The sequence below is a fragment of the Dermacentor variabilis genome, chromosome 5, assembly GCF_050947875.1.
Source record: "Dermacentor variabilis isolate Ectoservices chromosome 5, ASM5094787v1, whole genome shotgun sequence".
Taxonomy (NCBI): Eukaryota; Metazoa; Arthropoda; class Arachnida; order Ixodida; family Ixodidae; genus Dermacentor; species Dermacentor variabilis.
In genome coordinates, this window is record NC_134572.1 from 205655109 (window position 1) to 205668245 (window position 13137).

Genomic DNA, 13137 nt, shown 5'->3' on the forward strand with positions numbered 1-13137 from the left:
ATTTCGATCACTCAGACAGTGTCTCCATGTGTTCACATCAGTTAGGGCGAGTATCTCTAACTCTGTTTGCTACGAACTGTTGCCAGCGTTTCGCTGAACTGAGCCAAGGAGTCACGATCGTGGAATCTGTCCACAAAACTGTTTCAATTTCCTATAGATTTAGGGCGCGTTTCACTGTTGCACTTAGTCGAGCTGCAACGAGGGCTCCCATCAGTTCTAATCCTGGCACAGTTATCTTTTGCATAGGTGCGACTCTCGACTTGGCTAGCAGTAGCTGGACTGTTGCGGCTCCCTTGAAGTCTCGTATCTGAAGGTAAAGCACGGCGCCGTAGGCAACTGGGCTAGTGTCACTAAAAGCGTGGATTGTAACCTGCACATTCTTTCCCAGGAGGCTTTGACCAAAATGTCTCTCAACTTTTAGCTGATTAACAGTTCTGAGGCCTTTAGTCCACGCTGTCCACTCTATAAGAAGAGACTCAGGAAGTGGCGTATCTCAGGCGTATTTCTCTAACCATAGCCTTTGTATAAATAACTTGACTACCAGCACGAACGGCGCTAAGAGTCCAAAGGGATCCCACATGAGTGAGGCGAAGCTTAATATCTATCTCTTCGTAACCCTTTGTTCCCTCAATGATTCAAGCAACTTCGTTAGTGATGGCGTTAAGATGTCTTTGTCGGTATCACAAACGAGACAAAGAATATTCTTTTCTTTTTCTACATCGAACTGTACCTTTAAGTTTCTACTATTATAAAAGATTCGTAAGTATCCATCATTTGTCGTCCACTTTGTTAGATGCATTCCTGCCTCTTTCAAGATACTGAAACAATCGCTAACGACTTGCTGCGCTTCTTCTTTGTTCTGTGCCCCGATAACCAAGTCATGTACGTAGCAGCAGCAGCAAACGATTTTATTGGGGTCCTGAGGAGCTAAGCGGGGGCCTGTAGGTCCCTACCCAGACGTTGGCTAGTTCCATGTCGGAACAGAGAGGCCATGCCTCTCCGCTCGTTCACGGGCCCTCTGGACAGCCAGGAGCTGGACGTCCTCTCTCGGGTCTGTGATGGCCTTCGTCCAGTCTTCTTCTGTATTAAAATCCTGTAACACAGGGCACTGCCACAGCATGTGATTTAATGAGCTAAATTCAGTGCCACAATCTGGGCAGAGTGGATCGATGTCCGGGTGGAGGATGTTCAAAAAGCCCCTAGAGGGGTAAGACTCCGTCTGGAGCATGCGAAGCGTGCTAGCTTGTGGCCTGTTGAGCTTGTGATGGGGGAAAGGAAACTCTGCCTATTCCTTCTGTAATGAGAGGTGATTTCATGAAAAGTAAGCAGTGGATCACTGTGGACGTGCTCTCCCAAACTCTCCCGAGACACCATCCCGTCGCGGCATACGAAACCTCGCGCATGGTCGTGGGCTATCTCATTGGGGTTCAGGTGACCCGGTAGTACGTCTGGTCCCATGTGAGCTGGGAACCAGACTATGTGGTGAACAATGTCAGAGGGGTGTTTGCCGTTTAGAATCCTGGCTGCTTCTTTGGCTATCAATCCCGATGCGAACGCTCTAACAGCTGCTCGGGAGTCCGTGTACACCGTAGTGCGTTTTGAGTCCAGTAATCCGAGAGCTATAGCAGCCTGTTCCGCCACATCGACCGAGGAGCTTTTCAGCGAGGCTGCCGAGAGGAGTTCTCCCCTGTCATCGACTATGGCTAAGGAGAACTTGTTGGCACTGCCGTGTCGCGCCGCGTCCACAAAGGTCTCCGTTCCGGATATGTTCTTTAAGAAAGTTGTAGCCCTCGCTAACCTTCGACCTTTATTGTGCTGGGGGTGGACATTTCTTGGAAAAGGGTCTACAATAAAGGAGTTCCTTGTCTGAATATCAAGTTGCGTGATATTTTCCTGATTGAAGCTAGGACGGAGGCCTGCCGCATCCAGAAGTCTTCTGCCTGCTTTGGAGTTTGATAATCTAATAATTTGTGCTGATCTTTGTGCTTCTATTAATTCCGAAGTTGTGTTGTGTACTCCCAATGTCATGAGTTTCTCTGTACTAGCCGTGATTGGCACGCCGATCACCCTTTTGATACTTTTGCGCATAAGCGTGTCTAATTTCTCCATTTCTGTTTTCGTCCAATTGAGGGCCGCGACTATGTAAATGACATGGCTGATGAGGAAAGCATGGTGAGCCCTAAGGAGTATATCCTCGCCTATGCCACCTTTCTTGTTGGACACTCTCATAATTAATCTAATAATGTTTTCAGTTTTCGTGGTGAGTTGGGCTATAGTCTTAGCGTTGCATCCCTTTGAGTTTATTGAAAGCCTTAGTACTTTGATGGAGTCTACTCTCGGGATGGTGTGCCCATCTCTGGTACGAACGCTAATGGGCACCTGATCGAGTGGGGTCGTCTAGCCTCGTCTAGCCTGTCTGTACAGCAGGAGTTCCGACTTTCCAGGCGAGAGTGCCAGTCCCGTACCTTTCAAGAAAGACTCTGTAACATCCAGGGCCTCCTGTAGAGCTTGTTCGACCGTAGCCTCCGATCCTCCAGGACACCAGATTGTAATATCGTCAGCATATAATGCATGACCTATGTAAGAAATTGCTGCAAGGCTTTCTGACAAATTGCGCATTGCTATATTAAACAGAAGGGGTGAGATAACTGCCCCTTGGGGAGTACCCCTGTTTCCGAGTGTGAAATATTCCGAGACTGATTGCCTCAACTTTATGGCCGCCGTCCTGCTCTCGAGGAAGGATGCAACGAAGGAGAAGAATTTAACTCCTAAGTTCAAGGCCGATATCTCCTGAAGGATATAGTCATGTGCAATTGTATCGAATGCCTTGGATAGATCCAGTGCGAGGACCCCTTTTAAATCTTTAGTCGATTATCTGTGTTTTGAGCAGGAGCATGACATCCTGCGTTGAAAGCAAGGGCCTGAAACCAACCATATTGTACGGGAATAGTTCGTTGCGCTCAATATGTCTGGATATCCTGTTATGCACTGCATGTTCCGCTACTTTGCTAATGCAAGAAGTAAGGGAGATAGGACGGAGGTTCTCCAAGCTGGGTGATTTACCTGGCTTGGGGATTAAGACCACTGTGGCCTTCTTCCAACACTCCGGTACAACGCCCTCCTCCCATACCTCATTTATCTCCTTCAGTAAAGCTTGAATTGCTTTGTCGTCCAAATTTCTTAAGAGCCGGTTTGTAACTCCGTCCGGGCCTGGGGCAGACCTTCCGTTTAAATTGTGCAGCACTTCCCTGATCTCAGCTTCCGAGAAGGGGACGTCCAGCTCTGGGGCAGGCGCGCCCTCATACTGAGGGAGGGGAGAACCTGGGCTTTGGCCAATTGGAAGGTATTTGTTCGCTTGTTTCCCAAATATGGAGGCCTCTGAGATGCCTTCCATTTTTTCCTTATTAATTAATCGGTCTATGACTAGTCTCTGATTACATTTGGATTGTCCATCGTCTAAGAGCTGTTTAAAGAGGGTCCATTTGCCTCCTTTGCGCATTTTTCCATCCGCTGCCGAGCAGGCCTCTCCATTGCTGTTTATTAAGTTCGCAGCAATGCTCCTCAATGAGTTTATGGAGCTCCGCGATCTTTTTCCGTAGCCTGCGATTGAGTCTTTGTGTCTTCCATCTCTCGAGGAGAGAGCGCTTGGCTTCCAGGAGATGCGCTAACCTTGCGTCCATCCCTGGGGCATCAACATCCGTAACTATTTCCTTGGTGGCCTTCTCGACATCCATTTGTATCTGTACAAGCAGGTCACTGAACGTGTCGTATACTGCCTCATCTTCAGCTCTTATTTTCCTAAAGAGGTCCCAGTCTGTGTATTTATAGGTTTTGGGAGGAGCTGCTATTATTTCCATCCTGAGTTCTGTTATGTAGTGGTCGCTCCCCAAGTTCTCCTGTAAGTTGGACCACGTGGCCACAGCATTTCTAGTGAAGCTGAGATCAGGGGTCGTGTCTCTGGCGACCGAGTTTCCCAGCCTCGTGGGGAAACGTGGGTCCGAGACCAGCGTCAGGTTTAGGTCTGTACTCGCTGCAACTAGGTTGGCTCCTTTCTTTGTTCGTGTTACATAACCCCAAGTCGGGTGGGGAGCGTTGAAATCTCCTGCGACTATTAAGGGCTGCGATTTCGCAGCGGTTGCGACCCTATTTAGTAGTGACCGGAGATTATGCTTATGAGCGGAACGAGAGCTGTACAAGTTGAGAATGAAAATGTTTCGTCGGATTCTTCCGTGGGGGATGATTTGAATTAACTGTGCCTCAAGACCGGATTTCTTATCCGAGTTATAAATTTTGACTTCGTGCTCCCGAAAAGAGGTGTCTTTCCTGACGAATGTGGCGATACCTCTGCCATTTTCTCCTTTTTTGCTAACCGAACGGTAGCCCGATAAATTTACCTTCTCACTAAGTGTTTCATGCAAGAGCAGGACGTGCGGCATTATCGCTTGTGCTTTGATGAGCTGCAATAGAGCAGCCTTGCGCCTTAAGAAGCTGGCGCAATTCCACTGCCAGATAATTAGGTATTTGTCTTCTTCCAGTTGGAACCGGTGTCGCAGAGTTGCAGCAAGGGGACAGAGAATGCCGCTGGCGCCAAAAGGAACCCTTGTTGCTGTAGCATGCATACATACGCTACTCAGATAGCAGGAATAGGAATGGCCTTATTCCCAAAACGCTGGCTGTTTATCTAGGTACGAACAGGGGGTGTGACCTTGACGTCATTCTGTCACAACACTTCTGCCAGCTTTAATTTTCTTTTTAATTGTATCTCCGTCTATCTAGTAGCTGGGTGATTCCACGAGAGATCAACACTGGTCAAGAATTTCATATTTTAGATTTCATTGAATATTTTATATTTTATGCGCATATCACCAGGTAGCACTAAAGTGAACGTGGCTTCATTGCCAAATGAATATTTTAGGAGGAAAAAATTACGAGATTCTTCAGTGTGGAGGTGCCTATTTAATGCACAAGGCATTTTCACAAATTCACAACGATGTGAAATACAATATGTTACAGCTACAAAGAATAAATTCTTGTGTGTAAAACCTAGACGTAAAGAAGGGTCAGCTAGCACTGTTTCAGGCTTTCGTGCAAAACGGAAGTGTTTTTAAAAAATTGCTTAATTTGCTACAATCTTCAAAAGTTGCTATATTTATGATTTTTTATCAAATAAACCAATACATGTAGCCTTTTGAAATTTGCTGAACTGGGAGACCTTAACCTATTTAACAATTGTGCTGAATATTCTTGCTGTATCACAAATTACCATTTCTACAATCCGCCTCAAATTTGAAGTTTTGACAAAAATGAACGCTATTTAAGAATGAAGATAAAAAGAAACCCATCGTAAATTTTTCTCAAAATCTCGTAAACAGCTATTCACAGGCACGTGAAAAAGAATATTAAAAAAACATGTTGCATTATTTTGTTTGTAATCACAATACAGGTGGTAGAAATGAGAGTTTTGCCAGAATGCAGCAAGGTGCTGAGGAAAAGGAACATTGGGGTAGAAAGAGCGTGCATAAGACTCCGACTTGCCTAAACTTGACCGTAATGGCGACGTAAAGCCAGTTTTGACCTTATAATTAATACTTCTGCATAAAAGTGCGTTTAGTACACTACTTATTCGCTTGAATGGGAATAACGAGCGTCAGCGTAACCATTACGTGGCTCATTTTATTTAACAGCAAGTGCGTGCGCCTTGCAGCGTAGATAATTTGTGACTTCTGTTAATGCAGGGTTTTTATTTCTTTGTGTGCTACAGAATCAACAGTTAACTCTGTATAAATGGCCACAATTAGTACATGACCGGGGTTGTTGGAGAAGTATGGGAGAGGCCTTTGCCCTGCAGTGGGCGTAACCAGGCTGATGATGGTGATGATGACACAGGTAACAGAATGTACGGCAGGTAAATGCCTCTAAAAATGTCGTACTGGTCATTACATGAACGTCACTATACAACATAAGAGGCGCTGGTGGGAGTGGTGATGGTGTTCGTTAAGGCATGGTTAGCTGGCAGATAGTTCCAGCGATTGCTTATTTTACCGCCTCTGAAGAAAAAGAAAGAAAGGAACTGTTAGAATACTATATAATCAAAAGTTCACAGTCCCTAAGGACCGCCACTTATCGGAAAGTTCACAGTTCCTTAGAAAAGCTGGAAAGGAGCACGAGACTTCCTCTCTCAGATACTTGAATCTTTTGTGAAACATTACCTGGTCCGCGCACTCTTGAGGAAATTTCCTTGTGTGCAAAGCCTCAAGTAGAGCATTTATTTCATCACTGAAGTATTGGCAGGCCCACATGAACTCTCGGCCAAACTTGCTGGTATACAATGTATGGGATAGTTGTTGAAGCACCACTGACGAATGCTAAACAATGATAGCGTGCTGAGAACACATCCTAAGTTTACGAAGCGCTGCAGTACTGGGAGCTCTTTCCGAATTTTTCTATAGGACCAGCTGATCCAGAGGGCCAGATCACGCAGTTCTAATGGAGCGAATCCAATACGCAGTGGCACAGTTGCTTGCCTGTTGACTTACTGACCTGTCAGTGCACACTTGTTGATGATCCGCACATGCCGCATGGAGGCAGGGAGAGGGCACAAGGAACTTCGAGCATACCCGCTGTATACGCTCAGAAAGGCTTGATCCTTCTTCCAATTACCTGCAGCAGTGCGAGACACTAATACAACGCGATCGAAATTGGTGGCGTCAGGCTCGCTTAACCAAATGCGCCATAACCGTATGCCCGGAACACGTGGCAAAGATTTCCACTGGTTCCTTTTGAGGCGGCGAAAGTTCTCTACATCATCCACATCTGCATAGAGCAGTTTTACGTTTTTAAGCGTTGCGGCCATCTGCGGCACCATTTAAGAGGCTGACCTAATGACTGTAGTGCTGTCTGCTCCGAGATTGTACAGCGAGGCTTGGTGCTTTACTAAGCCACCAACACCATCGCAAGCGTTTTTGTCATGTCCTGTGGCTGAAAAAAGCTACTTTGTTGATGTGTGCTCCTTCTGTGACGGCTGCTAAAGCTGATATTTGTTTTCGAAATGGCTACTGGCGCCGTCAGACACGTATGTAGCATGTTTGCCAAGCTGAAGTTCTTCCTTCATGCACTCATAGATTTTTTCCAGCGCAAAGCAAGCGTGTGCAGCATCATGACATACGTCATCACTGAGAACCGCAAAATATTGAGTGGATCCGCTACTCGTGACGACACACGTAAATAGCGAGGCCTGTTTTTTTTTTGTGCCGATGGTATGATTGTACGTCATTCGGTACAACAGCTGTCCAATTCTCTGCAAAGTAAAGACAAGGGATCCGTGCTGTTGATTCCGTTTGGCGTCGTGTATTGCTGATGCTTGAATGCCCTTATATAATCATGGGTGATCCACTTGACAAGCCATGCACCAAGCTCCTGGAGAAAGGTAGTAGCCTGTGCTGTCTTTTTGACGAGGTCGCCATTTTCCCATACCACATTGTTTACCTCTGTCTCTTCAGGGATTCCCAAAGTTGTAGTGATTCCCAAAGTGATTCCCAAAAAAGAATTCTTATTTGCACAATAATCACAATCGTCCAGGAAAGAATCGGTCATGGGCGAGGTGCAAATACATAGTTCTTGGAGGTGGGTAATTGTGTAGGCACCTTCAATGAGCTCTTCTAGCACGGAAACACACTATGTGGCGTTGGCGCAATACATGCAAAGGTACACTTCTTGTTGTGGAGTAAGAAGAACCCATTTCGGCCGGAGAGAATAAAGCTTTGAGAGCCCAATAGATGTATCCGGATTGGCTTCCTTAAAGAGACCATATGTCTCCCGTACCGAGCGGGTCATGAATCTCTTGGCAGCATACTGTTTGTTTCCATCAATCGAAACAGATACTACGTCCTTTTTAGTTGGGACTCTGCCGAGCACATCCATGATCGTCTTTGGTATAATATTGCACAGTGGTCTAAACGTCTGTTGGTTCAACCGTGTTCACTCAGGTGCGTCTGGTGTTGACCATATTCCACGTTTCTCGCGCCAACATCGGGATTTGTATGTCATGTAGGCTGACAAATCTGGAATGAGAGCTTGAACTTTTCGGTGCTCCAGCTGGCTTCGCAGTAGAGTAAAGAAGCGCATTCGCTTTTGGTACGAAGAGCACATGTCATAGGTTTCCATAAATTTGGCGAACCATTCGGAGCACATGCCGCATTTGGTACCTGAGGGGTCCAAATGGCGCTTGCACTATACGAAGTAAGGTTTGGACCTTGCAGTGCCACCGAGTTGAATTTGCTTTAGCACCGGGCGAAAGTTCCTTCATCGCGAATCCGACTTCTGCTGATGAACGTGAGGCAAAGTTTCAAGTGGATGTAGGCACTCCTGTCTACCTCCCAGTTCGTATTCTTCCGCTAAGAATTCATCGCCTCCCGTGGATTCGCTTCCCATTCTTCTACACTCTATCAACTCGATCAAAAGAGACGATTTTTACAGCAGCTGCATCTGAAAGCCTGAACTAAATATGGGCGCCAATGATGGCCGAGGAGAGGTATGACTTCACGAATTTATGTCGGAAATTCAGACATTTTTGAAAAGCGTGGCTGAAATAAATATAGTTTACCAAAACTGCCTTTACGTCGCCATTACGGTCAAGTTTAGGCAAGTCAGAGCCTTATGCACGCTGTTTTTACCCTCATGTCCCTTTTTCTTAGCACCTTGCTGCATTGTGGCAAAGCTCTCATTTCTACCACCTGTACTGTGATTACAAAGAAAATAATGCAACATGTTGTTTAATATTCTTTTTCACGTGCCTGTGAATAGTTGTTTACGAGATTTTGAGAAAAATTTACGATGGGGTTTTTTTATTTTCGTTTTAATATAGCATTCATTTTTGTCAAAACTTCAAATTTTAGGCGAATTGTAGAAATGGTAATTTGTGATACAGCAAGAATATTCAGCACAATTGTTGAATAGGTTAAGGTCTCGCAGTCCAGCAAATTTCAAATGGCTAAATGTATTGCTTTAGTTGATAAAAAATCGTAAATATAGCAACTTTTGAAGATTGTAGCAAATTAAGCAATTTTTTAAAAACACTTCCGTTTTGCACGGAAGCCTGAAACAGTGCTAGCTGACCCTTCTTTACGTCTAAGTTTTACACACAAGCATGTATTCTTTGTAGCTGTAACATATTGTATTTCACATCGTTGTGAATTTGTGAAAATGCCTTGTGCATTAAATAGGCACCTCCACACTGAAGAATCTCGTAATTTTTTCCTCCTGAAATATTCATTTGGCAATGAAGCCACGTTCACTTTAGTGCTACCTGGTGATATGCGTATAAAATATAAAATATTCAATGAAATCTAAAATATGAAATTTTTGACCCGTGTTGATCTCTCGTGGAATCACCCAGCTTGCGTGTTCGTGTACTACGCCTTAAGGTCTCAGGAGTAGACTGCACTGGAACCTGCTCCGAGGTCTCGGGGCCGGATATCACCTGGTGATCTTGAAGGCGCCCCGATGCTGGGGCTCATGTGAAGATTGCTCTTGCAGTGTCTGATCGTCGCCCTGTTGATGGTCTGGAAGGGCTGCCATTTCTCGGGCCGCCGTGGGGTCTTCTTGATCGAGCCGTCCTGGAATTTGTAGGACTGAATGGGAAGTTCTGGCTGGCTGGCAATCCGGGCGCTTAGCTGAAACGATATGGTCGGCATGCACAAAAGGTTCTTCGTAATTCACCCGCACAGTATACGTGACAGAACTAATACGGCGCGTGATGGTGCCTGCTAACCAAAGAGGGTAGCCCGGACGAGTTCATTTTAACTCTGTTCAATGACAGTGGCAAAGGTTTAACTTTCACACATGAGCTATCCAGGGACCGTAAATTGCAGTTTTTAAGTTTGCAGCTATCTTTAAAAACAGGTCACGCCTGTTGGAAGTACACGCCACGTGCACGTAAGGAACTTTTGCCTTACGTGTCTGCGCACTCAAAGACTGTGAAACGCGCCAATTGCATTGATGTGTCTAGAATCTTCGGTAATGAAATCTTGTCATCACTCTGCGAACTTGAGTTTTATTGCACAGTTATATAGGCTGCAGGCTGCTGGTTACCGAACTGTGGTGGTGACGTCAGTCTCAGAGGTATTGCTTCAGAAACTGAAAGGAAAGCGCCACAAAAGTAACTGTATTACACAAAAGAAGAAGCATGAAGTTGTGCCGTATTGCCACAGAATGGCTCACATTCTAAAGAATGTCGCCACTAGATACCAAAATTCCGCTAGTGTATTCCGGTCCTCAGAAACTCTCAATGTTGTGCAGCCATATTTCTAAAACAAGTAGAAAAACCAGATTGTCAAAAGAACCACGCGAAATTTGTAGATTGCAGCGTCGGTGTGGTATACAGGATTCCCTTGTCATATGGCAAAGGTTATGTAGCGCAGTGAGGCCGCTTGTTAACGAGCGCCTTAGAGAACATGAGCGATCGATACCAACAGGCACATGTTTCCATTTGGCTCAGCAGTGTAAAATATGTGTAAAAGTGTTTAAAAGCCCTGTGTGCGGTTCCCCTCATCAGTGGGCAGCTTGGCAACAGCTACAGAATGCCGCCTAAATGCTGTTTCTTGCTTATGCAGTTTGCCAGTCTTTTCCTCGGAACCGTCGTCCCTGGTGCTGCCTTCACGCGGCTGGCTGCACCATCACCGGTGCAATTGCACGTGGCTGAGATCGAGGAAGCTGCGCAGGTCTGCACTATCGCCGACGTGTGTCATGGGTGCGGGCCATCGATCCGCTCATCTCTGCCGCTAGACACCGCCCTCAACGTTGCCATTCCTGACAAACCAATCAGCAACCCTCTCAGCTCAGCGACATCATCAGGCCGGGGTTTAAAAGCCCTGTGTGCGGTTCCCCTCATCAGTGGGCAGCTTGGCAACAGCTACGGAATGCCGCCTAAATGCTGTTTCTTGCTTATGCAGTTTGCCAGTCTTTTCCTCGGAACCGTCGTCCCTGCTGCTGCCTTCACGCGGCTGGCTGCACCATCACCGGTGCAATTGCACGTGGCTGAGATCGAGGAAGCTGCGCAGGTCTGCACTATCGCCGACGTGTGTCATGGGTGCGGGCCATCGATCCGCTCATCTCTGCCGCTAGACACCGCCCTCAACGTTGCCATTCCTGACAAACCAATCAGCAACCCTCTCAGCTCAGCGACATCATCAGGCCGGGGTTTAAAAGCCCTGTGTGCGGTTCCCCTCATCAGTGGGCAGCTTGGCAACAGCTACGGAATGCCGCCTAAATGCTGTTTCTTGCTTATGCAGGTATGTTACCGCAAAAATGCTCATTGTTTAAAGTCCGACGATCGTTTTTTGCTGTTGCTGTGCTGCCCACAGCCACTTTTTTTTCATGATGTATGCTCTGTTATGTTGACGGCCCTCAACCGCCTTCTCTTGAGTGGTGATATCGAGCTTAACCCTGGACCTACTACGGGAACCCGGTCGACTAAATCTACTAAAAAGGGTCGCGCTTCTTTGGGCCATTCAAGCCGCTCTACTAATTCGCCGAGGGCTTCTAATCCTACTGGAGAGCCGGTGGTTGAGGAAGCATTGTCGAACCCCGATAATCCTGTGCTTGTACAACTTTTGACTGAAATATTGACTAACAATAAGAACATGGCTCGCGACATTGCAGAGATAAAAAGTTCTGTTGGTATGCGCTTCGAGGCACTTGAATTGCGCATTTCCGCTGTTGAAAAGGCATTGGCCACCCCTGCTTCACGGCCTGAAAATGGTCAATTACATAATGAAATAAGTGCACGGAAGCGTTCAGTCTCTGAGTTGACTGGAAAGAATGAAGATCTAGAAAATCGGTCTAGGCGGAACAACATTATTTTACATGGCTTATTAGAAAGTGTTGATGAAACTCACGATTCCCTTCTTTCTAAAATATCTGAATTATTTCAACAGAGTCTTGGTATTCAATGTCCTCGCATCGAACGCCTCCATCGTTTGGGAAGAGCTCGTGAAGACCATCCACGCCCGGTAATTTTGAAAATGCTTGATTTTAATGACAAGCTTACTTTGCTGAAGAATGGTTTTAAGCTTACCGATTCCGGACTTAGGCTTTCTGATGACTTTTCACCCAGAGTTCGTGGAATTCGGAAGAAACTATGGGAGGCGTCCAGTCAGCATCGCAACATTGGGTCTTCTGTTAAGATTAGGTTTGACCATATTTTCATTGACAACATTCGGTATAACTGGTGCGATTCCACCAACTCCCTTGTAAAAATCTCTAATCGTCGCAACTTTTCTAAGACAACAGGTCCCGCATCACAGTCAGCAACAGCTTGAACTTCTACAGCCCAAAGAGACCTTACCATTATGAACATCAACGCTAGAAGTATAGCTAATAAATTTCCCCTTTTTCTTGCGCTTGTTTTGTCCTATTCACCTGACATTATTGGTATCACCGAAACTTGGTTACATGCGGGTATTCATGACTCGGAGTTTACACCACCAGGTTACGTCACCGTGCGAAATGATCGTCATAATCAAAGAGGTGGTGGAGTTGCATTGCTTTTTCGCTGTGATTTCAAATTCAAAGTCCTCTTCTCTCCGCTAGACATAGAATCAGTCTGCTGGAGACTTTACTACGGTAAACAATTCTTAAACGTATGCGTTTTCTATCGTCCCTCTAATAGTTCGTTGGAAACTCTTGAGAACCTGGACCAACTTTTACTGCAAGAGAATTTAGTTTCCTCAAATTTCGTCGTACTGGGTGATTTTAATGCTCCCGGAATCGACTGGACGTCACTCTCATTTTTTGATCATGGTAATGCATTAAACAGGAAATTTGTTGAATTATCGTTATCCCTTGGCTTAAAGCAGGTCGTTCACAGTCCCACACGTGGTGACGCAGTACTGGATTTGATTTTTCTCAGCACTGACTTTGCCAAGACGGGTTACAAGTACGAAATAATTGATGGTATCTCGGATCACAATGCTGTTTTTCTATCTGTAAACCGGCCAATGCATAACCAAAGTTTTACGCTGTCCACGTTTCGAGACTTTTCCAGAGCTGATGACGTCCGTATCACGGATGAACTATGCAATAATTTCGACGCATTTTTGGCACTTGGACTATCTAGTGACCTTGATGCGCTCGTGGCGT

General features: G+C 45.8%; 2 protein-coding genes across 3 annotated transcripts in view; both read left to right on the forward strand.

Moving 5' to 3' along the window:
* The window catches only part of LOC142583463 (NADH dehydrogenase [ubiquinone] 1 alpha subcomplex assembly factor 8-like), a 418166-nt gene that overhangs the window by 229163 nt on the left and 175866 nt on the right, over positions 1–13137 (forward strand). The window lies entirely within an intron of this gene.
* Positions 10537–13137, forward strand: part of LOC142582118 (uncharacterized) — a 34870-nt gene continuing 32269 nt past the window's right edge. The window contains exon 1 of the mRNA XM_075691518.1: positions 10537–11288. Coding sequence (XP_075547633.1) covers positions 10578–11288 — 711 coding nt within the window. The 5' untranslated portion in view covers positions 10537–10577. The remainder of the gene's footprint in view (positions 11289–13137) is intronic.